Source organism: Herpailurus yagouaroundi, unplaced genomic scaffold, assembly GCF_014898765.1.
Source record: "Herpailurus yagouaroundi ecotype Mexico unplaced genomic scaffold, PumYag 100, whole genome shotgun sequence".
Classification (NCBI taxonomy): Eukaryota; Metazoa; Chordata; class Mammalia; order Carnivora; family Felidae; genus Herpailurus; species Herpailurus yagouaroundi.
The window spans coordinates 6559489-6583749 of NW_024412391.1; the positions used below are offsets into that span (position 1 = coordinate 6559489).

Here is a 24261-nt window from a genome sequence, read left to right on the forward strand (position 1 = left end):
TTCCTTCCTTCCTTCCTTCCTTCCTTCCTTCCTTCCTTCCTTCCTTCTTTAATAATTTTATTACTTGATGCAGAAAGTCTGAGGCCTGGTGACATCCAATAATTGTTTTCCCTCATTTGAGACGTTGAGGGGTAAGTTCCCTCTGAGTCTTCTATAACGAAGCAAACAAGCATGGTTTCTCAGCAGAGAGCAGCTGTAAGCAGGGGTTTTGTGGCCTTCCACGTTGTCCCTTGGCTCAGCCTTCCCTGGGAGGCGCCACACCCTCTTCAGCACACCTTGCTGGAGAACAATAAACAATAGTCACGGTCTGTACATTCTGGCGGTTTCCCGCGAGGAGGTGTGTGTCCCATGGTGTCAGGGAGAACCAGACCCCACGTGAGGATCTTCTGTAACGCCCGAGGGGGCGTTCTGGGCAACCTCGAAATGAGGGTCTTTTTGGTTTATCGCTTCATCCGGAAGGGTTCCAGCCCTTGGGGCCGGGCGACCGAGGGGCAGAGCCAGGGCCAGAGCTGTTCTCACTTTGTGTGCGTGTGTGTTTTCAGACACCAGCTGGAGACGCCAGGACATTACTCTCATCTGGCTGCGTTCTATGAGGACAAGAAAGGGGTGCTCCATGCCGGTCCGGGGAGAGGCGGCAGCCTGCCCCCTGTCTACTGGCTGCCTTCCATCCACCGATACATGTACCCCGAGATGAAGGTGAGCCTGGCCAGGTGCTCGCGTGGGCCTGGGCTCGTGTCTGCTACAGTGGTTGTTGATTATTTTTTTGATTCATAAGGAATTGACGTCTTGGGCTTATGCCCAGAGTCTGATTTTGATGGAATAGGTTTCTGACGTAAGCATTTGGGTTCTTTGAAAACCCATATGCTTTCCAGACCTTTCTAGAACCATGGTGCAAAACCATATAGGATGATAGGGCAGGCCAGTTGTGGTAGATTCCTAGCAGAGAAGAAGTGGATTTGTTTCTGCTGTTTGCTTTAGATATTTAAAGCCAGACGTTGGAGTCGAAAAGACGAAAGATGAAGAATTTGATGAACACATGTTGTATTTCGTAGTTACCATATTACTTTTTTTTTTTTTTTTTTTTAAGATTTTATTTTTGGGACACCTGGGCGGCTCAGTCGGTTAGGCATTCGGCGTTGACTCAGGTCATGATCTCACCAGTCACGGGTTCAGGCCCCACATCAGGCTCCGCATTGACAGCTCAGAGCCTGGGGCTGCTTCGGATTCTGTGTCTCCCTCTCTCTGTGCCCCTCCCCCTGCTCTCTCGCACTCTCTCTCTCTCTCTCTCAAAAGTAAATAAATATTTAAAAAAAAAAAGATCTTATTTTTTAGTACTCTCTACACCCTCCATGGGGCTCAAATTTACAACCCAATATCAAGAGTCGCGTGTTCTACCTGCTGAGCCAGCCAGGCTCCCTGTAGTTACCATATTCTTTTTTTTTTTTTTTTTAATTTTTTTTTTCAACGTTTATTTATTTTTGGGACAGAGAGAGAGCATGAACGGGGGAGGGGCAGAGAGAGAGGGAGACACAGAATCGGAAACAGGCTCCAGGCTCCGAGCCATCAGCCCAGAGCCTGACGCGGGGCTCGAACTCCCAGACCGCGAGATCGTGACCTGGCTGAAGTCGGACGCTTAGTTACCATATTCTTGATATGACTTTGCGATGCACTTTTTCTGAAGCACTTAGCTTGTGTACTAGAATATGTTCGCTTACAGTTGACAAGCGTGAGGCGTTGGTAGGGTACAGAGACGACTGTGAACATGAAGCTCCTCCTTCTCCCTCCCCTGTAGGTGGCCACAAGCTACTTCAGGAGAAACCTAGGGCTCCCCGGTAGAGAAATTATGCCAGGGCTTTAAGGGTAAACTCTGGAAAGGCTTCTTGGAAGAAGGGTTAGTCCCCGAAGTATTTGGCCAGGTGAGGAATGAGGGAGGCTGGTTCCAGACTGAGGGAACAGGCCAGTGGGGGCCGTCACCTTCTCAGCCCCTCGTGTGAGGCTGGCTTTCTGCCAGCTATTTATCTATACCCGTTGCAGCATATTTTGTCTTAATTTTAATTTTAATTTTAATTTTATTTTAATGTTTGTTTATTTTTGAAAGAGAATGGGAGCAGGGGAGGGGCAGAGAGAGAGAGGGGGCGACACAGGACCTGAAGCAGGCTCCAGGCTCTGAGTTGTCAGCACAGAGCCCGACGTGAGGCTCGAACTCACAACACGGTGAGATCATGACCTGAGCCGAAGTCAGACGCTTAACCGACCGGGCTGCCCAGGCGCCTCTATTGCGGCATGTTTTAAAGTAAATGATTGTTTACTCTCTGTTTCCAGATAAGCCAACTGTGGTCTGTAAAGGTCCAGTGACTTACCTAGGGCCTTACAGCTAGTAGGAGATAGAGCCAGGACTTAAACACAGGACTGGTGCCAGAGTCAGTGCCAGCTGCTTAGCCCACCACCTTTGTGAAGGGGTAGGCGTGAAAAGGCCCAGGCAGGTTCATGGAGCACGAGCAGGCCACAGGCATGCCTGAGATCCCACAGGTTCGGCTCCAGGCCATGCAGGAAAGCAAAAGTCGCAGTAAAGTGAGTCAGATGAAATTTCTGGTTGCCCAGTGCATTCACAAGTTATGTTTATACTGTGCTGTAGTTTATTAAGTATGCAATAGCACCATGCCTAAAAAACGATGCACATCCCTTAATTAAACCATACTTTATTGCTACAAAATGCTAACCATCATCTGTGCTTTCAATGAGTCATAATCACTGATCACAGTTGACCATGACAAAAAAAATAATAATGAAAAATTGAAATACGGTGAGAATTACTAAAATGTGACACAGAGATGTGACATGAGCAATTGCCATTGGAAAATGGCACCAATAGGCTGGCTCGATGCAAGGTTGCCACAGACTTTGATTTTATAAAAAAAAAAAAAAAAAAAAAAAAAAGCAGTCTGCACAGCCTGATAAAGTGAAGTGCAATAAAACGAGGTCTTCCTGTACCTGGACTGGGATGGAATTCCTGTGTCCACTGAGCAGGAGAGAAGAGAGTGGAAAAATAGATTGGAATCAAATGGTAGAGAACCTAAAACACTAGACCGTGGAATGTGAACCCTAATAAGTACCAGTTAGGGTCTCGTCAGGAAAACACAAACTATGTTAGATATTCCAGGCTACTTCCATACAGGGAATCCATGATCTAGGCACTGGAAGACTGAAGGAGTAAAAAGGGAGCAAGGTAATACAGATACTTCTAATTGGAGACGGCTACCACCTTATATTAGTTATCGCCGCATTGAAAATTATCCCCAAATTCACGGTTTGAAATGGTACAAATGTATTATCTTACAGGGTCTGTGAACTAGGAATTCAGGAATGTTTTGGCTGGGTCCTCTGCTTCATGGTCTCCCATGACACCACGGGCAGGGTATCGGCCAGGGTTGGGGGCTTGTCCGAAGGCTTGACTGGGGCGGGGGCAGTATCCACTTCTGGGCTCATGTGACTGTTGGAGGATTGGTTTCCTTGAAGGCTAGTGGACCAAGGCCCTCGGTACCTCCGCCTCTTTGTTGTCCTCAGTCCATAGCCAGGTGGGTCTCTCCAACATGGTGGCTTGCTTCATCAAAGGCAGCAAGTGAAAACAAAAGGGAAATCAGAATCCTTTGTAACCTAATTATAGAAGTGACAGCCCTGCAATGTTGCCATATTCTGTTGGTCAAAGCAAGTTACTCACGAGGAAGAGGGGATTACGTACGGCTGTAAATACCAAGAGGTGGGGATTACTCAGGGCCCTCTTCCAGACTGCCTGTCACACCCTCACGGGGCTGGGGTAACTGGAGAGGTGATGTTATCAAAACCGTGGCAACCTGAGGAGGAGTCCTACACAGCCTGTGCTCAGGTGTCTTAGGCACTGTGTACCTGCTGTTGCCGGACCCTCTGGGGGGTCTGGCTCAGCTGGAGCTGTGGCTGCTGGGAGAAACTGGAGGTTAGAATCAGACGCGTCCTCTGCTGCTGGCAAAATACCAGCATGAGTGAGAAAGCGGAGAGCTCCCTCTCCCTGCCTTCGGCCTTCCAGTCCCCAGTCATTGCCTCCCGCGGACGAACTTAACTGGAAGCCAGCTGCCATGGGAGTCCAGGGAACATAGTTTAAGGATTTCCCTACCCCATGGCATGCCCTGAGAGGCAATAATCAAGAAATGGTCAGAGGGTCATTAGGGCGTTCTGGGTCTGTATTGACTGAACCCTGCTCCTTTTCTCACCACTCCAAACTCTGACCCAGCTTTTGCTCTGAGTCCAGTTGCTGCTGGGCTATCTTGAACCCTAAGCAAGGTGACCTGGGTCACTAGCATCTGACCTGGGTGTCCCCAGATTCCTCTCCCTAACAGGCTACAAAGGAGGGACAGAGGAGAGAAAGTAAAATCGCCATCTGCTTTTCTCTAGTGAGGGCTGCTCATTAACATGCCTACCAAACTCTAGTTGATGTGATGCGGGAAGAAGTGTACTTTGTTGGTTGCAGATGGAGATGTGACTGGTCTTCCAAATTTGTTAGGGGGTGCCTGGGTGGCTCATTTGGTTAAGCGTCCAGCTCTTGGTTTCGGCTCAGGTCATGATCTCACAGTTCGTGGGTTCAAGCCCCACATCGGGCTCTCTGCTGACAGTATGGAGCCTGCTTGGGATTCTATCCCCCTCTCTCTCTGCCCTTTCCCTGCTCTCTCTCTCTCTCTCTCTCTCTCAAACATAAATACATAAAAACATTAAAAAAAAATCAAAATCAATTTGTTAGTACCTATTGAAAATACAAGTACCCTTTGCGTTAGCAATCCCACCCCTTAGGATCTGCCCTATATTTATAACCCAACAGAATATAATGATGTCTGTATAAGAATGTTTAAGTCAGCATCGTGTAGAGCGGTGGAAAATTAGAATGCCCCATATATTATACAGCCATTATAAATAACGCATTAGAGCATACATAGTTGACGTGCAAGGTTTACCAGCAAGTGTTTTTGTGTGAGAATAGCAAAGTACAGAAAACCGTTTGTGATACGATCATACGCTTTTGTAAAATAATGACAGCCTCAGGTGCAGAGATGATAGGTACACATACGTGCATATATAAACATGAGGCAGTGTTTGGGTGTATAGGCTTGGTTATTAATATATGTATTACCTGGGGATGAGATAAGGTATGGAGGGATGGTGCTTATATATGTAAAACAGGAAAGGACCAGGGGAAAAGTGGCAGCACTGAAACAATAAATATATGATATGATTCCACTGGCTGTTTATGGACTATCATATATAGGTACATATAAAGAAATTTGTCTGTAAGCTGTCTATTGAAACACCATATTTTGTCCCCACAAGTTAAAAGAACACCATACATATAGAGTTAAGTGAATTTTTACAGAGTGAACACATGTATGAAGAACATGTAAAGTCGGGGTCAGATCTAAGGCTGTTGCAGAGTCAGCACTAACTGGCAAGGGAGGAAGGACTGCCAGAGGCCGCTCGGAGGGGTCCAGCAGTGGCTGGTAGAGGCCCCTCCTTGGGAAGTGGACAAGTGGGGAGAGAGAGAAAGGAGCAGACGGAGTCCCTGGGCGGGGGCACAGGAGAGGCGAGGGACAGAGAGAGCCCAGGCGTTGCCAGCACAAGCCAGGGAAAGAGTTCCTTGTAAAAGCTGCAGCAGAACGAGGCCCAGAAGGGAGAGGTGGATTTCAAGAGGAGAAACGTCTGTTGTGTCGTGTGGTCGGACAGGGTCAGGTCAAGAGGGGTGCGTGTTCTCTGCCATGGCCTCCAGAAGAGGGTGGCTCTTCCTCATCGTGGCCACTTCCCGCATCGCCCTGGCGCAGCCCAGGCCCAGCGCCTCAGCTACTGGAAGCTGCGTCCTATCTCCGGGCCTCGGCACGCGCTGGTCCCGCCACCAAGAACGCCCTCCCTCCAGTTACCCTTCGTGTCAAAGATGAGACACGCTGCCTCCAGGAAGTCTTCCCTGTCTCTCTAGAATCAGTCTCTCCTGTGCCCTCCTGCAGCCCTGCCCTCTCCCATTTTGGCTCTCAGGCTGGGATTGGCTCACGTGTGCACCTGCTTCTTCTAGTAGTCTCCACGCTATATGGGGGCAGGGGCTGGGCCTTGCCATTCATTGTTGGGCTGAGACTAAACAGTGTTTGTGCAAAGTATGTGAGAACTACTTCTTGTGTGTGTGCGTCCATGCATTCATGAATGAATGAATAAGATCAGAATTAAGGATTGGTCATTTATTCTGGGATCCTGGGGCCCAGGACACGTTTGGACAAAATGCTGGCAGGCCTTCCCGGTGCTTGGGGCCTGAGGATCAGCGGAGGGGAGCTGGGAGGGACCTGAACAGGCCTGGGCTCCCTTTCCTCTATAGTTGCCTTTGTTTCTTTCTTATTTAAATTCAAGTTAGTTAACATACAGTGTAGTTTTGGTTTCAGGGGTAGAACTCAGTGATTCATCACTTACACATAATACCCAGTGCTCATCAGAACAAGTGCCCTCCTTAACACCCATCCCCATCTAGCCCATCCCCCCACCCACCTCCCCTCCAGCAACCCTCAGTTTGTTCTCTGTAGTTAAGAGCCTCATGGTTTGCCTCCCTCTCTGTCGTCTTATTTTTGCTTCCCTTTCCCTATGTTCATTTGCTTTGTTTCTTAAATTCCATGTATGAGTGAAATCATATGATATTTGTCTTTCTCTGACTTATTTCACTTAGCATAATACGCTCTAGCTTCATGCATGTCATACCAAATGGCAAGATTTCATTCTTTTTGATTGTGGAGTATTCAGTGTGTGTGTGTGTGTGTGTGTGTGTGTGTGTGTGTGTGTGTATTACATCTTCTTTATCCATTTATCAGTTGATGGACATATGGGCTCTTTCCGTAGTTCAGCTATCGTTGATAGCACACTGCTGTAAGTATTGAGGTGCATGTGCCCCTTTGAATCAGCATTTTGGTATCCTTTGGATAAATACCTAGTAGTGAATGTTGGGTCGTTACCTTTGGACTTTTGTGAAAGATTGTGATTGTAGGAATCTGACTAGATGCGGTGGCTCGGCGCGTCTGCCCCTGGAGATCTGGGAGAGGGGTAGGCACGGGAGCAGGACAGGGACCCTCAGCGGAGGGCAGCCTTTCTGCCCACTCGGGACAACTGAGAGGCAGTGGTGCTGGGGTGCTGCCTGGGAAAGGGAGGCTCTGGTGCTGCGTGTCTCAAGGTCTCCTAGCCAGCAGGCCCAGCACTCTGCCTTGGTGTGGGTACCGCTTCTCTGACGTGCTCTCACCGGCGCCCCCCAGGGGTGGTGAACGATACTGCTTCTGACACTTGTGCTTGGAAGTGACGCTGCGCATTTATTTGTTGCATCAGCTCCTGTGTATTTCATGTGTTTTCTCTCATAATCCTGGAGAGCCATGTCAGGGATGGGATGGCCTCCCCGTTTCGCATGCGGAAAGTGAACCGGAAAGGTTGGCTACTTTCTCAAGGCCTTCCCTTACTAAATGGCAGAGCCGCGTTGGAATTCACCTTTTCTGAGGTCAGAGCTTCTGGGGTATTCCTGGCTCAGGGCTCCTAGAAGCAGTCTGCAGGGGCCGATAGGCTCTTGCATTTATCGAGAAGGAAGAGGCTGGACCCGACGTGCAGTGGTGGTCAGGCCGGGGAGGGGGCAGGGGGTGTGGGGTCTTCCTGCCTGCACAACCCCTCACTTCACACGGCAGCGGGTCCCTGAGTACTTGGGGAGCTGATATGAGACCGTTGGCTCGTCACCGTACTCCTTCCAGGGCTCAATCATGGTTTTGAGTTGGATGTTCTCATTGAGAGGTACTGTCATTTCAGAGGCTTTTCTGACTCTTGAAAAGTTAGGTTCAGCCTTGTGTCCTCTGTGCCTCTCTCTCCTGAGTACTTAATGATCCCTAAACTCAGACCTCACTGTATCAGGGGGGCTGTTGCAGTATCGAAACCCAGCATAAAGGTGAGACTTTAGAGGGAAAAATACCATCTTGTGTGGAAGTAACCATCCCTTAATGCATCTGTTGGTTGTACTTTGTGATGTCTGTGGTGTCACATTTTTTAACAAGCTCTTCTCCTCTCCTTTATTTTTTCAGATCACTCACCCAGCCGGCTGCATGTCTCAGTTTATCAAGTTCTTTGGAGAACAGATCCTCATCCTTTGGAAATTTGCCTTACTTCGAAAGCGCATTTTGATATTTTCTCCCCCTCCTGTGGGTGTTGTATGTTATAGAGGTAACTAAACACCAAGGTCGGGTGTCGTGTCGTGAGTTTCTCGGGGCAGAAACTGCTCGAGTCTTTGCGTTGTTGACCGAGTTCAGAAATATTGGGGCTGTCCCAGGAGGGTCCCAGGTTTTCAGCCTGGGAATGCCAGGGCCGGACTTGCATTCTAGAATGTGGGCTCTGGCGGCCGTGAAGAAGGTTGGTTGGGGGACGCATCCGTGGTCTAGTAAGAGGTAGGTGGCGAGAGGAGATGGGGATTCTGATACAGTAAAGAGGAAAACTTGGCAGGAGTTGGTGTGTGATTGGGTTGGAAGGTTCTGATGTGTGTGAGGTAATGGAGGAGGGGTCCAGGATGACGAGGATGGGGGGGCCACCAGATGAGGGTCCAGGAGGAGTAGGGGGTGGAATGACAGCACTGGCTTTGAATACGGTGCGTGTCTGCTGTGAGGCCTCCGTGAGGTGGACACAGGCGCTGGTGCAGGTGGGTCAGGACTTGGGGGGAAAGCGAGGCCGGCGTTGTGGAGTGCCAGTGACCGCGGGACGGATGGCGTCACCCGGGAAGAGCGCGAGTGCAGGGAGGTGATGCGGGCACAGGAGGTGGAGCAGTAACGGTGGAGGACAGAGGAGACTGCGGTGGGGCCATCAGAAGCAGGGAGGGAGCCAGGAGAAACAGGGGTTATCGTAGGCGGGGGGTTCGGAGACGGGGGAAGGTCAGCAGTGCCAGAGCCTAAGCGGGACGCGGTGAGCCGCGCACTGGAAGCTGGAGGGGGTGAGGCACCGTTGGCGCGACTGGAGGTCCGGTTCCGCTGTGGGGCCCGAGAGGCTCGTGCCCCCGCCCCACCCCTCAGAATGCCAGAGCCTCCTGTGACTCCGGTGCCAGGACAGCGCAGAGCCAAGCCCTCCGCGGCGTCGTCCTCGGAGGCTGACTGCTCCGAGGGGGGCGGGCCACACTCCTCTCTCACCTCCCCTGTCCCACAGTGTACTGCTGCTGCTGCCTGGCCAACGTCTCCCTGCCTGGCATCGGGGGCGCCATTCCTGAGTCCAAGCCTTTCTTCTACGTGAACGTGGCCGACATCGAGAGCCTGGAGGTAGAGGTGTCCTATGTGGCCTGTGAGTACGGGGCCCTCCCTGCACCCCGCCCGCACATCCTTGCCCCAGGTCGCCGGGCCGGCTCTGCCAGAAGCCAGGCTCTGGCCTTCCAGCTCGCTCCCCGGGGGCCCCTTCTCCTCTCCTCGCAGTGCGGGGCTCCCGGACCCCTTGTTTCCCCGGTGGGGTCGGGCTGCTGCCTCTCAGCGATGGCCTCCGGGTCCCCATACCCTGCGCTTGGCTGTCACAGGCACCACGGAGAAGATTTTCGAGGAGAAGCGGGAACTGTATGACGTCTACGTGGATAACCAGAATGTGAAGACGCACCACGGCCACCTGCAGCCCTTGCTGAGGATCAACAGCGCCGACCGGGAGAAGTACCGGCGGCTCAACGAGCAGAGGTAGCGGGAGCCGGTCCCGGCACGTGCGTGCCCACGCGGGGTGGCGGGCGCGGCCAAGGCCAGCACACCCTGAGAGGGACGGCCCCGGGGCACTGCCCTTCTCAGTTCAGCTGGGCCGGCCGACTGCCTGGGAGGTGGAGGACGAAGGGGAGCCTGGGGCGGACGAAGCCGGGCTCCTGGCGTGTTGGCCTGATACGCGGGCGGCGAGCGTGTGGAGGTGACCTCTGGCTGATGGGCTCGGAACCGGGGAGGCCCAGAGAAGAGCGCGAGCACCTGGAGAGCATAGCCTTGGCAGCTTGCCTCTGCGTCATCTCCCGCGGTTCTCTTTGGTTACCCCATAAAGTAAACGGCACCCCCTGGTACCGGTGGCGAAATAAATACCATCACCATCCCTATCCCTGTTTTAGGGGCAGTTACGAAAGATTGCCACTTGCCTGAGGTCACCCAGGGGCAGAGCTGGCCCTGGACCCTGGGGGCTTTGGCTCCAAGGCCCATTGATTCCCTTCCGGTCTCCCTGCTTTCGGGCTGGGGGCAGGGGCCGCCCGCCCCGTGCAGGCGCCTGACCCACGACCTGGCCAATGTCCGGGGTCCTGTGACGGCACCGGAGCGTGACGGGGGCCTCCTTCACCACAGGCAGATGCTGCTATACTCCCAGGAGCTGGAAGATGACTACACCCCCTGTGAGGAGGACCTCTTTGTGCTGTAAGTCAGCCCGGGCAGCAGTCGTGGGGCTTCCCCGGGGATCCCTGAGCACTCACCGCCTTGGGCCTCGACCCCTCCCGTGTCACGCTTGGCAGGCCAGGGATGGCCTTTATCGCTGCCGGGTACACTGAGAGCTGGGCTCTGTGTGGAGTCCACCGTGAGCCCTAAATGCCACTGGGGGACACCCAGCGGACAGGGAAGAGAAAAACACAAGTCCTGATGTTTTATCTTTCCGTTGAGCGTGTGCATCCAGATGTCCACTGCCCAGAAGCATCTGCCCTGCAGGGTGCGGGGGCTTCTCATCCGTTGCTTCGCTCGAATAAAGAGTTGCCTGCGCTCAGTGTTATGGGACGATCAGAAATGTTAACTTTTGAACCTAATGAAATCCCCTGCCCCCAGATATGTTGGTTCGTGGTCAGGGGCAGGAGCCATAGTCTTTATACGTTACAGCATTTATGTAACTTCTGAGCAGCTTGTGAAACAGCGCTTGGCAGGGCAGACAGAACTGTGATTGGAACGGAAACCAATTCTCCTGGCTTCCTGTCTGGCCTTCCTTCCCCAGGCCCCGGGGTCGGGGTGAGGAACATGGCACTTGCAGCGAGAACCATCTCTGGCTTGGATGTTGAGAACTTAATGTGGACATTTCAACAGAGGTGTAGTTCTTGGATTCTACTAAAGCGTACCTCCCCACCCATGCACGATGCTGAGAGGTACAAGTTTTCGGAAATGAGCGGTGAGCCAGGAGGCTCGTCAGGGTCTGATGCGTTCCACTGCACCTGAAATTCACGAGCAGTTAGAACTTCTTTGGGCACTTAGGTGCCTTGGTGGAACCGGAGAGCCCCTTGGAATACATCTGAAAAGTCTAGACAGTTCACGCCTTTTCTGAACATGGCTCATAAATTTACGTGGCACCATAAATCGGTGACACATAAGTCACACTCTGTGTATAATACCCCCCGCCCCCGACACACAAAAAAAGTAACCAAAGGGAAAGAAATACCCAAGGATGGTGGGGAGCTAGGGCAGTATTGGTGCCTACAGTGGGGCTCCATGGCCCCTTGGCCTTTCACTCCCAGCCGTGGTGGCTACAAGACATCCCCGTGCCTGCCCCAGCCCCCAGCTCCACCTCTTCCTTGTGGACGGCCAGCCACAGCCTGGCGTGCTCTGCGGTGGCTCTCAGGCTGGGGAGCCTCTCAGGGCCCTGGTCTGTCCCCGCTAAGGCTCGTCTGTGCTGCTGGCCCCAGTGACCTGTCCAGGGCTTTGAAGGTGAATTTTAGTTTCTCACGTTAAGTCTTGACCTCAGAGCTGGATCATCAGGATTTTTTTAGGGTTTTGTCTTTTCTTTCTCTTCCCCTTCTGACTAAGCAGAACAAAGAACACAGTGTATGTAGTAACCTTCCATAGGAAAGTTTGTTTTTGGCAGGCAGGCCAAAAGTCCCCAACTTTGGGGACTTTGCAGGTCATACCATGATTAATGCCAGCAGTTTCTTTGCTAAAGTTGGTGTCAGTTTAGTAACCCTTGAACTTTGGTCCTAATTTTCTTATTTTTTAGAGATCATTCTGATTTTTGAAACCATTTAAAAGCATATTAAAGCAATGTAGTTTTGGTTCCCCATGTGTGGATTATTTGGTGACCCTTTTTTTTTTTTTTTCTGCCCTCCCTTCCGTGTGTCTTATCTTGTGAACACAGGTTTTTCCTAGAGCAGAACAACCGGATATTTCAGACTCTGTTGGAGGTGTCCGCCAGTCAAGACAAAACTCTGACCGCTGAGCACGCCCGGGGCATGGGTCTAGACCCCCAAGGGGACCGGAGCTTTCTGATGGACCTGCTGGAGGCCTATGGCATCGACGTCATGTTGGTCATTGACAACCCCTGCTGCCCATAGGAAGAGTGAGCCCAGACCGGTGAGCCGCTCCTCATGTGGGGAGTTCACACTGGGCCCCCAAGGACCTCCTCTTTTATTAAGTTGACACGAAGGAATATGGTTTATACTTCCCAACAAATGTGATTTTTTGCAATCTCCTTTCTCCCTTCCTTCCTAGTGGTAAGATGAGACCACCTTGGTTTTGTGCCTGCCCTGGTGCCATGTTGGAATGGACCACTTTCTCCCAGAGCTACTGCCTGGGTTTTGTCATAGGCGTTATCCGAGTGGCTTCTCTTGCGTCCTGGTCGAGTGACTTGAGGGGATGTGGTGAAGGCCATGTGTCACTGGGAGCGGGCTGAGCTCGGAAACACTGGGGTGGGCTGTTCAGAAAGTCTCCAGGAGTTCGTCCCTTGCGGTATTCTGTCCAGGGTGGCCTTGTACGTGCATCTCCTCAAGGTGGAAGCTAGAGCTCATGACCTTTCGAGGTGTTTTATCAGTTCTGGGAGTCCAGTGTTGGGATCAGATCCCTTTTCCTGTTCGCTGGGGCTAATCTGTCTTCTCTGTTCACATGAGTGGAGACCTCAAAGAGGAACAATAGGATGTTTCCGTCACAAAGCATGAGCTTCTCTAAGGACAGAATGACAAGAAGAGGTTTCTTACCAGCCAGCTGGAAACTAAAATTGTAGCCTGAAGCGTTGAAACTTTCCTCAGAGTAAATTAACGGTGGCCTCTCAATGTAAAACTCCTCCTTTTTCTGAATCCCGTTCCTTCAGGGATGGCCCTGGAGCTTGCAAGCAAATTCATTTTACAATTGAGCTTCCTTTAAGGGCTAACTATGCTCTTAGAACAATGTTTGTTCCCACCAAAGGTAGAGCAGTTAGGGTTCAAAGAGGATAGAGCAGAAGATGTTTCTCTGAGAGTTCTCTGGACATATCACCAGCAGAGCCTCGGGATCAAAACAGAGATTCACTGGATTCCATATTCCAGCAAGGATCTGGAGCTGGTTACTCAGAGTTTGAAGCATGGAACAAGACTGTGTACCAGTCTGGAGCCCTCACAAACAGATTTCTTGTCAGCAGAGTTGACACGCCTTGAGCTAAGCAGTTGGGGCCAGAGACAGAACACGTTTGTTGGAGAGCGAATTTGATAGTGCCTTCACCTAGAGAAGTGGTTGGAACCCCCGAGCATCAGTGATGAGTTTACCTGTGTCCCCGTGACATGTTTTGGTCTGGGACGGCTCCTGTGGGTCCCTGCCTGTTCTCTTTGGCTGTGCATTCCAGGAATGCCAACTTAGGTGAGACCGTAGGTATTTGAAGCCAGCTCCTGTGAGTAGAGGTTAGGGCTTTTTTGGGCCATAGTTTAGGATTCTGACTTGGGCTCCTGGGTTGTTGGTGACCATTTCTTCCCTCTCGATCTTCTTGTCTGGCTGTGTTATTGGAATAGCCATCCGTGTATCCGTGTCTGTGACCAGGTTCCAGCCAGGCTACTACACACAGCAGAGAAATGACTTTCAAGTGGATGGCACACAAGTCTTACAGCTTTTCAGGGCTCACTGCTTTATTCAAAAATATTTTCACTGTAGTTCCAAGATAGGGGATTCACGACTAAAGAAATTCACATGTAAAAATGCAAATACATATTGATTAATCAAAGTAGGTTCTTTTATGTAAATATATAAATAAGTTTGGGCATTGAAATGTAAACTGTACAACTAATACACTTTTCTCCTCTGCAGTGTGGATTTAGCCATTTCAGTAATATAGATGTTTACAAAAAAAGCCTCGCCGCCTCTTTCCTTGAAGAGCAACCTTCTCTTGTCTCTGGGGAAGGAGCAGCCTTTCGGACTTGGGTCAAGTCATGGTGACTTTTAGTGCTATCTGAAGGCTCAAGGTTTTCTAAGTTAGGGGGATGGTCGATCGGAAGCAGGAAAGGTCGGATTCTCTTGGTGGACGCAGGCCCCCTTCCTCTGGAATTGAGGGGTTTGTTGGAAAGGACTATCTTAAAGCACGTCCGTCCCCGTGCCCTTCTGCATGCAAACACTTGTGTTTCTGTGGAATTGTAACTCCAAGCTCATAAGTGCTCACGTAAAGGTCGTAAGGTGAAAATAAGGTTTCTGTTCTTTCCTTTGCGTGGCGGGTCGGGGTTCTGGGTTCCCTTTAGCTGCAGACTCTTCCAGGCGGTTGTCTGGTGGCTGTGGGCCGCCCCCTCACCCTCGGGCAGGGGGCTGGGGGCTGGGCACGGAGGGGAATAATACGAGTGAGCCTGGGCTCAGCTGACCCCAGAACAGAACTTCTCCCCCTCCTGCCCTGTATTCCCTCTGTGAGGGGACCCAGCCGTCCTTCCCTTGCCAGCGTCGTTATCAGCCAGAAACCCAGCACAGCACCTCTGGCTGACTGAGCAGCATGCCTGTCGCTCTGTAGTCAGTCATACGGAGGTCCCCTTTGGAAGACTTGCTCTGTTCCCCTCCCTCTGCTTCCATCCCCCTGTCCTCTCCCCGGTGTCTTCAGTTAGCGGCTGCCCCTTCTCTAGAAGGGGAACCGGAGAGTGAGGTACCCGGCAGGACTCCCTGCAGTTACAGAAGCTAGAAGCCACGTGGACCAGCTCTTCTGTCACTGTTGAACTATTTCCTTAAAACCCTTCTGCTTTCGGTCGGAAGACATCGGTCAACGTTCTTCTTCACCGCCTCGTAGATCGATAAGCTCTGGAGGGCGGGGATGGTTGCCACCGACTCTTGGGGCAGAGCTGGAAGCCTAGGTGGGGTGGCTGGACCCGTGGTAGCCTTCTGCCCTTCTGTGCTGTTGAACCTCACCCCCTCCCCTGCCTCATCTCAGCTGGCTGGGTCCTTCTGAGAACTTTCAGCCTGGTCTAATGCCATGCTATGAGCCATGTGGTCACCTGGAAGCTGACCTGAGACACCTGGGCTGCTGCTGCCGTTGAATCAAGGCAGAAAAAACCAGGTGGCAGGGCTCCTTGTGGGACCAAGAACCCAGGCCTGGGGTTTACTGACGTCCCGCCAAATGTGACAAAGGCCCATTTAGGTGGATTTTTCCAAATCTGCAGGCTCGGCAGATGGTAATAGTCAGCCTTGGAGAAAATGTCTGGTTGCCCTCTGGCTTAGGCTTCTTTCTTCAGGAGTCAGAAACGGTAGGATTTATCTCCTACGAGAGCAAAAAGGGTGGGCCAATTTGTGTAGAATTAACTATGGCTTTAGACAAGCACGAAGCACTCCTTAGGCCCGGTGTCTGTTCCAGTATCATTGTGCCACCTGGGGCCTCGCACGGTCCTCCGGCAGCCAGGACGGCCGTGAGTCAGAAGGCTGTCGCCTCCCACAGCCGCCATCCAGCATGGCACCTCTTCCGCTCGGCCGGGGAGGGGTGCCGAATTCATTGGTAATGATAGAAATAACTTGGCCCAGAATTTGCACCTATAGCTTCCCTTGTTTTGCTCCTCGTGAAAATCAAGATGGGAAATTGAAGTGTAGCACAGGGCACAGATCATTCTAAATACCACCTGTGAAGACTCATTTATCAGTGTAACTCCCTGATATTTTAACCGGAAGATAAAAGTAAAGAGAAATCCGAGCTGAATCGCTGTTTTTCATTCCGGTGGCTACGAGGACGAACTTGCTATTCGTCTTGATCCACTGAGAGCCCTTCCAATACAGTAAAAAGATGAGATGATTCACCTTTAAACCGAGGCCTTCAGGGAAGCTTTTGTAAAGGGCAGTCATGAATTAACGTTTTAATGGTAGGACAGCAACCCTCTGAGAAGAGGCAGGGACCTCAGGGACCTTTTTTTTTTTCCCCCCTGAAACTGCATAGCCCAGGGAATGGATTGAGATGTTTTCCCCAGTCCCCGTACAGATCATACTGGGAAAGGTAAAGGAGCAGGAGGGCGTCGAATAAAATTGTAAGACAACGTTCAGCTTGACAGTGAACTTTCCTTCGTAGGATGCCAGTTCTGAAATAGGAAAGCCAACATGGGGACCAACAAGTCATGCGGGGGCTTTCACCTCCCTGTCCGGTGCCTCACTAGTGGGCTCAGGATCTGAGGTCCAGCCCCAGGGTCTTCCCGCACTTCGTGCCCTGCGGTGAGGCTCCTCCAGAGCCGAGGGTGCTTACCTCCGCTGGCCCCCACCTGCCCCTTCTTGTTTCAGGAAGACCCTTCTCTGATTTCAGGTAGGGGAAGAGAAGGGGTCAAGGGCTCCTCTTACCCCTGAGTCCGTGGGTTTCAAAGATTCCATCTGATGACTAATATACCTCTGTTCCCAGGAGCTGCTAGGGCACTGACTGTTGGTAAAAAGGCTAACTGTGAATTAAGTTACTGTTTTTCTTATGAGAAATGGGAGTTTATTTTTATGTCGATATTATGTGATGAATTAAGTGTGCAGATGTGGAAACAGAAGAAAATCTCAAAACTAGAATCCTGGAAGAAACAGAAATTTTGTAACTTGGAAGCAACTGAAACCCCATAGAAGTGTCATTATTCGTCTTTGAGCTTGAATAAGGACACTGTGCTGGGAGACTTAGCCACGCTCTCTGGGAGGTGAGCGGGAGGGTCTTCGCGAGGACGGCACGGGCAGCGACCTCAAGGGAAACTCTTGCTTCATGTGAGGAGGCCGATTAGCAGGCCTCTTCCGGGAGCCGCGTGGTCTTCTCCCTGGCACTTTCTGGAGCCGGAAGACGGGGGCAGTTGGATAAAATTGCACATTTAGAAAGGAAGTAAGAATTTTCTAGTGATTACAAACAATGATGGGGGGGAGGGGAAGCCCTCTTTAGAGTTATTCCAGAAGCTCAGCATAGGATGGGCTTTTAGCAGTAACGTAATCTAAATTCAGAAAATGTATTTACTTACGGTAGTGTAAGGAAGGATAGATGTGAATTACTTACGTTGGCTTTAGAAGGCATGTTTAGACTAACGATACATTTAGTCTGCTTTCTAAAGACAGCTGGGGAATGCAGGGGTAGAGTAGGGCAGGGCCTTAGAAGTTAGCCAGGGAGGATCCACAAAATGAAAAATCCCCAGAGAGGTCATAGAGGTAGCTGGTTGCAAATAGATTTCATTGACGTTGGAGTGAAAACCTCCTTCGGCCAAATGAAGCGAAGATAAAAAAGTGTACAAAAACTTGGAAGGTGGCCTCAGGAATAGTTTGACCTGAGTGCCCACAGAGACCATAATGAGGAAAGGTATGAATTCTGTGCTGTTGAGGAGACCAGCTAGGACACTTCAGGGGTACAGAGTAGAGGAAAAGAAAATCAACCTCCTTATTTACCCAAGCTTGTTGGCTGAATTTTTTTTTTTTTAATAGGTCTGGGAAGTCAACCTTTTCTGAAAAAGGAATGGTTGTAGCCTTGGAAAAATGGTTTTCCTATTTCTCCCAAGTTAGGATTAACATAGCCTCCCTGTCGCCTTAAATGTCAAACCCCTATTTTAATACCCCAGCGTAAGAGTTCTAGCAATAAGAGACACTGAATCTATTTTTGTTTAAATTCTTGACCTCATAGTATGAAGTTAGTAAGACAGTTGATAAATTTCACCCTGAATACTAGTCGCATAGGTACGTTCTTCTGTTTTGATGGTAATGATTTTAATGCCCTAAAGAAAGCTGGTGTTAATCCTGAAGCTACAAGGAGTGAATGTTTCTTTAAGGATTGTTTTGTGGTACAAATAACATCTGTGTATATCATATCTGTATATATCGGAACCAAGTTGTGTGCAGAGAGGTTGATATAACTATATTTACAGAAAACAATTTTTACAATTAAAATTCACATTTTAACATGAACGTGTGTGTTTCAGTCCTTCCCTGGCCCGAGAAATGTGGTTTGTGGTAGGAAGGAGGGATGGCCCAGTGTAGGAGCAGAACCTGAATGCAGACGTCACAGTGACAGAGCAACCAGGGCGCCTGGTACCTGTTCTCCTAGAGGCCACGGTCTGCGTGAACATCCTCCAGGTAATGGGGACCAAAGCTGGGAAGAATCGTGCTGTCCGGAAGAGCCAGGACTGGGCGTACATATATACACCCACACACTGAAGTTTTCTTTCATTTTTAACCTTTGGGGGAGTGAGTGTAAGGGTAAAATTCCTAACATCACTGATGCTGTATTCGACGCCAGGTTCCTGCTTTCCAAGGCACATGACCGCATGATGTTACCGACTTCCCAGGGATGGGGTGAGAACACGGCGAATCTGTTGTGTGTGTAAACAAAGCACTGCACGCAGTCACGACTGCCATGTGCCCAGACCAGCCATGGCACCAAGCAAAAGACTTGTGTGCTAGGAAGCATCTGGATTTGTATTAGAAATAATCTGGCTTTTGAGTAAAATTCGTCTTTCAAAAGGTTTGTGCCTAACAGGAGTGTCCTTCACCTGGATGTTCTGCGCCAGGACCATGGAAAGAACAAGAGCATGAACGATAAGAAACCACGTTCTCACAGGAAAGAGCCCGAATCAAGAAGGCAAAATTCACACCAGGGAGCCTAGATTTCAGAACGAATACAGATATTAATCTATTCGATTTCCTTCCCCAGTTGAAATCCCACTATTTCACCGCAAGGACCCGATTCACTAAATAAATACACATGCGGGTAGCCGATCAGGGAGGAAGCGAGCCGGCTTCTGGGCTCGTCCTTTACAGTCTTATCAGAAAACCAAGATGGTGTAAGGTGCTCCTCGCTCCCGTACAAACTTTTCCTCCTCCCACAGCATGCCTACTCCCCTCTGTGGGCACCAGGGTGTGGGTCCTCCTTCCACTGCAGGGTTTTGGAGGCCAAAGCACGGCTTTTAACACCACTCTGAAGGATACAGAGCTGAACAGGTAAGCCTTGTTTTTTTGTGTGATCTTCATTCATGAGCTTTTTGTAGCTGCTTTGAAGCATTAGTCTTCACTCTCCAAGGGACTCATGGGCACAGGCATACATACGGTCCTAAAACTGATCTGCCCAAGGATGCGCCTGTAGCCAAGGCCTGCCCATCTGCCCTTTTACACTCCTGTTTCCTCTTTACAAAGAGGAAGGCTCACATCTCCTCCAACCTGGGCATCGCCTTCTGGAGTCTGAAAACCTCAGGGGCACCAAAGGGTAAATCCCGATGGTAGTATTGAAAGTAAAGGGCTATAAAGCCTGGTTAGCGAATCCTTCTCAAATCAGCCAGTTTCTGGTTTCTGCTTTCAACAAACTAAAGGAAGATCATTAATAATTTTTGACATGTAATTCCAGAGGAATTCGAAGAACTGTATGTATGACATTAGAATCATCTCTTCTGCTTATGTGCTTAGATCTATAAAGAACAAGGAATATCAATGATGTTGAGTCCTGTTCTAAGCTGTAAGTAACATGTGTTCTTGAACTCGTTAGGATAAAGAGCATTCTCATAAAGTGTTTATAGTATCCATTTTTGGTAATTAAAAATTACTGAAATAAAATGGATGAAAACAATATTAGTTCTGGGTTAACACTAAAGAATTTCCGTTTATATTTTTTGTTGGCAAGAAAACAGGGCAAGTGATAAAATTTCAAGCATGAAAATAGATCACGGATAGCATTCTTTGCTGAAAGTGTATAGAAATAACCAAAGAACCTATTCGTGTATTTTTGTAAATGGAGGATGAGAGTCAAATTGCTGTATATTTAAATTGCACCAAATATGTTTAAAAGAGTGATATAACAGCTTTATTTTAAAATAACCAATATTTACATGACACCAGGAAATACACATACTGGCAACTCTTAAGTTGATATCTAGAAAGTGTGAGGGATACACGATCTTCCAAAATACTCGTAGGGGTGCGTGAACGGTGGCTGGTGTGCTTTGCCACACTGACCAGCAAGGCTGGGGGACCGCATGGAGTACAAGCACCTGGGCTTTTAATTAGAAATGCAGATCCCGGGGCTCCACCCCCAGCTTGAGTTGCTAGGTTTTCGGCATGCACCCCCGGGTGGTTCTCATGCAAACCAATACTTAAGCGCTACTGGAAAAAATAATACAAACTAGTATCTTACAGCATCGCGGCTGAGGGGGAAACACCTCACAGGTTTCTGGACTGAGGGGAGGACGGAGACCAGCGACATTCGAATCTGAGCTCAGAAAGCAGCAGCACCCATGGAGAAGCCCGGCTGCACCTGGGGGCCGGCGCGAGGTCGGGCCCCTTTCCCTCCACCGCACGCGGGCCCCCGGGGGGGGGGACGGCGCCACGGAGGGGGACAGTGGTCACACGGAAGGAGGAGCATGCGCGGCGAGGGCGGGGGGGGGGGGGGGGGGCGGGCCGGGGCCGCGGGGAGGGGCAGGTACTTGCCGAGGCCTCTCCTCCCTTTTGGTCCCACCGGGGGTGCCGCAGCTCCCTGGGCGCTCACGGGGCCGAGCGCGGCAGCAGCTGCTCCCGCTTCCTGGGGTCGCAGAAGAACTGCAGCTTCCGGGGCAGCAGCTTCACCTCCACGGGCATCGCCTCGTACTCCTCGCTGTCGATGCTGAAAGAGCCCCCCGTGCCCTGCGGAGAAGAGTATTCGCAACGGCTCTCACCCCCACAGCCCCCGGACAACGTCCCCCTCGCGCAGGGAATTACCCTCCCGTTCTTTAAAAAAAAACCCGTGTCACTCTCTTGACTGGTGCTGGTTCCGGAAATGTCTCCATTCTGCCACCGGCTCTTTTTTTTCTCCCCCTCCCCTTGTTTGGCTTCTCTCTCTTCCCAGGGTATTTTTTTTGGGAGTCGAGAAACAAGGTTAGGATTTCAAAATACTTACTAAAATACGGGGGTCCTGCCACATCTTACAGGACTTCCTAAACCTAACAACGTTCTAGGACCTAGGAAAACCACTCTGTCCACCTGATGGTTTGCATGGTTCTTCTGGAGGACTTGCTTAGCCTTATAGCTAAAGCACAGCAATATTAATATTACAGGTGCCACAAAACCTTCCATAATTTGTGCATTTAGTTCTGAAACTGTGGTGCCACCCACGGTGGGGACAGCTTCTGTTTTACCTACAATCCTTTTTGAATGCCGTGGGACGATGAAGCCTGCCAAAGCCATCTGCAGCAACTCTTTTTCCTGAGGTATTACTCACAGAGTAACTACGTAATTTGGATTATATTCCTAACATTTTCCCCACTTCGATGGGTTATTCTAAGCTTGGCATTTTATAATACAGAAAAACTTACTGCCATCCCCAACGTGGTTTCCTGATCCTTTATAAAAAATGCGAAGGTAGAATCCACGAGGAGTGTCTGCCAGCTAGAAAATTCTGTGATGGCAGCCTGTGCCTACTTTACACTCGGAAGAATAAAGGCTGAGGAGCCACAAAGGTCGCTTTACACAACCGTGGCTTGAAAACACCAGAAGTCTGCGGGAAGCCCGCACCTCGGTCCCGGTCCCCGTCGCAGGCAGGGGGTGCTCTCGGCTCCCGGGGTCTCCCAGAGCCTGGCAAAGTGCTCTCGGCCCATGCTAGGCGCCCACGTGCGGGTCTGGCACTAGAAAGGCAGATGGACCAAGACAACCCAGAGCTGTGGGAGCGGAGCCCCCCCACCCCCGCTCACCTCAGGAAGCAGCAGGGTGCACTGGCTGGCCTGGAGACACTCGGTGCCAGCCGCCCGCAGCCTGGGGTCCCTCACCTTTTTGCTTCTGTCGGTACGAGAAAAAGCACACTTGGGCACCGGCAACTGCGTTTGACTGCCGGAGCACAGCAAGTTCTTTTGTTGAGAGTGAACAGACGGGCTCGTGACAGGATGAACCGCGGGGTTCGGTGAAGAATTTTCCCACACTGATTCTTGCTTAGCCGTGTGATACATTCTAGATTGAGAAGGTTAATTTGCTGAAAAGAATGGTGCAGCAAGTTAGATGGAGTGATTTTGTACCTAATTCTTGGGCTATTAAAAATCCTCCATTTAAAAGTTAGAACGAATCGAAATTTTTGTAGGGAACTTACTAAACTTCTGCTGATACTTGTGAGTCCATCGTTACTTAAGGAGAAAATATCTTTATGCTAATTTAAAGGAGACATTTCTGTTATAGATGTATATGAACAACCAGTTCTGGAGATGCTCTATATTCACGTTTAACAGACCACTTGGCATATACCGCTATCTACCTGGGAGCACAGCGAGCAGACCACACACCCCGCCTCCTGCACATACACCCTGGAGAGCTTGTCACGGTCAGTGGAGAGAGCAAAAGCTAATCCAAGTTAGTCCGTTCTTTATCATTAATTGATAACCAATTCGTTAGTATACGGAACTTCAGAGGTTTCTAAAGCAGCTTCACGATGTTCTATTCAGAAATCCAGAGGAAACGGACATGACTGAATCTCGCTTCCCGTAGAGACCAAAGGAAACCGTGTTACTGCTGCCGATGAAAATGTCGACGGCAACGATGCAGAGCATCATGACTTCACCTACACGAAGCAACATAAACATAAGCAGTTTATGGTCTCAGTTTTGGACGTCAGTATTATGAAGGAAATTTGAGCACAGCTGGCCCCGTGGGCCAGACTCTCAAATCAAGACAGTGTGTGGCTTCTGAACAACCTCTAGGAGAAGGGAAAGGCTTTTCCCTTCCTCCTTCTACGACAGATACAGCAAGGAAATCAAAGGCTGCAGAATCAGCTATTCAGCATTTGAAGACTGTAGCAAAGGCAAGAACAACACAAACCAATGAAAGCCATTCTGCTGCGAGTTCTGGTGCAGACAATGGAGTAGCCATGGAGACAGGGCTGCGGCAGCAGCAATGTCTAATCCTTAGACGGGCACAAGAGGGAGCTCTGGGACAAAGCACAAAATAACATAGCTGAGCAGATTACCAGTTGGCATGGCAACAGGCAGGCTCCTCGGAGGGGTGGAAGACTGGTGGGGGGAGGGTTTAAGCCGTTCTTAACCAATAAAACTCTGGCAGAGGTCGGCCTTAACAAATCAGGACTGGAGAAAACTTGCTAGCGGAAAAGGGGAAAAGCCTGGAGAATGTCCAAGGTACTCAATACCTTTTCAGGTTTTTCATTACTGCCCTGGGAATAGGACAAGGTGGACTGTCGTCCATGGTAACCCACCCTCTGAAGTGCTTCACAGCAAGGACTTTCCCACACATACTCTCACGTGAGACTCAAAGACAACCCTGAGGTAGTGAGATGGGATTACAGTATTCCTTTCTACACACAGAGGAAAGGATCCAGAGAAGTTAAAGCGTTTGCCCAAGTCACGAGGCCAGGACGTGGCAGATCCAGGTTTGTATCCAGTAACTCTGACCCAGAAGCCAAAATCCTGGACACTGTGCAATGCTACACAGAACCCTTCACTTCGTTGGAAAGGCAGCGCGTGCTCCCACGACGTGATTTTCCCAAAATGAACAGGGAAGGCCAAAGCAGGAGAGCTGTGCTCTACCCGTCAGCCCAGCTATTTGAAAGAAAGAAGGCGTCTCGGTCCCCAAAGCAGAGGAGTCCTCTGCGGGGTCTCCATCTGAGGCTTCCTGGGCACGCGCTCTGAAGAGTGTTTCTGAGGATACAAACACTGAACCCGCACTTCCTAGGAGCCCAGTCCACTTACCCTATGGTTATGAAGTCTCCTTTGCTGACAGTGTCGGGTTCAATGCAGATGTTCATGAAGTCTTCTTTGCTCTACAAGGTCAGGAAGACGAACATTAGCACTCTACATTTTGGCGAGCGCGGCCTGTTGTCCTCCTTTGCCCCAGAGTTTTATACTTTGAAGCTCTTTATTATACAGAGGCCTTTACTTGCAGTAACTCCATCCTGAATACAGTCCCTTTCTTTTACATTAAGACTCTGGTTGAGGTACAATTTACGTAGCATGAAGCTAATCACTGCTTGCTTGTTCGGTTGGTTCCTATTCCCCAGACAGCGAAACGAAAACTCAGGTTTGTCGGAACTCCGAGCGGGACATTTGTGAGGCTTTCACTCATCATCGGAGCTGTTCTGGTGTGTACGGTTCCCTCCCTTGCGGGCCAGGTTTCAGCCCCGCCACCGGCAAAGCCCGGATCCTCACCG

The 24261-nt window shown here is 50.2% G+C and overlaps 2 protein-coding genes across 5 annotated transcripts in view; one reads left to right on the forward strand and one right to left on the reverse strand.

Moving 5' to 3' along the window:
• DENND11 (DENN domain containing 11) overlaps window positions 1–18065 on the forward strand; it is a 28474-nt gene extending 10409 nt beyond the window's left edge. Inside the window, exons 3-9 of one of the 2 annotated variants that reach the window (XM_040471773.1) lie at window positions 543–696; window positions 8100–8238; window positions 9205–9336; window positions 9563–9713; window positions 10347–10415; window positions 12106–12320; window positions 12459–18065. In XM_040471773.1, the coding sequence (XP_040327707.1) occupies window positions 543–696; window positions 8100–8238; window positions 9205–9336; window positions 9563–9713; window positions 10347–10415; window positions 12106–12301 (841 nt within the window). In that variant the 3' untranslated portion in view covers window positions 12302–12320; window positions 12459–18065. Of the gene's footprint in view, window positions 1–542; window positions 697–8099; window positions 8239–9204; window positions 9337–9562; window positions 9714–10346; window positions 10416–12105 lie in introns of both variants that reach the window. The other variant, XM_040471771.1, reaches the window with a different exon arrangement.
• Window positions 18066–19923: 1858 nt separating this feature from the next.
• Window positions 19924–24261, reverse strand: part of AGK (acylglycerol kinase) — an 80916-nt gene continuing 76578 nt past the window's right edge. For all 3 annotated transcript variants that reach the window (XM_040471768.1, XM_040471770.1, XM_040471769.1), the window contains exons 14-16: window positions 23804–23874; window positions 21809–21893; window positions 19924–20765 (exon numbers count right to left, since the gene is read on the reverse strand). In XM_040471768.1, coding sequence (XP_040327702.1) covers window positions 20628–20765; window positions 21809–21893; window positions 23804–23874 — 294 coding nt within the window. In that variant the 3' untranslated portion in view covers window positions 19924–20627. The remainder of the gene's footprint in view (window positions 20766–21808; window positions 21894–23803; window positions 23875–24261) is intronic.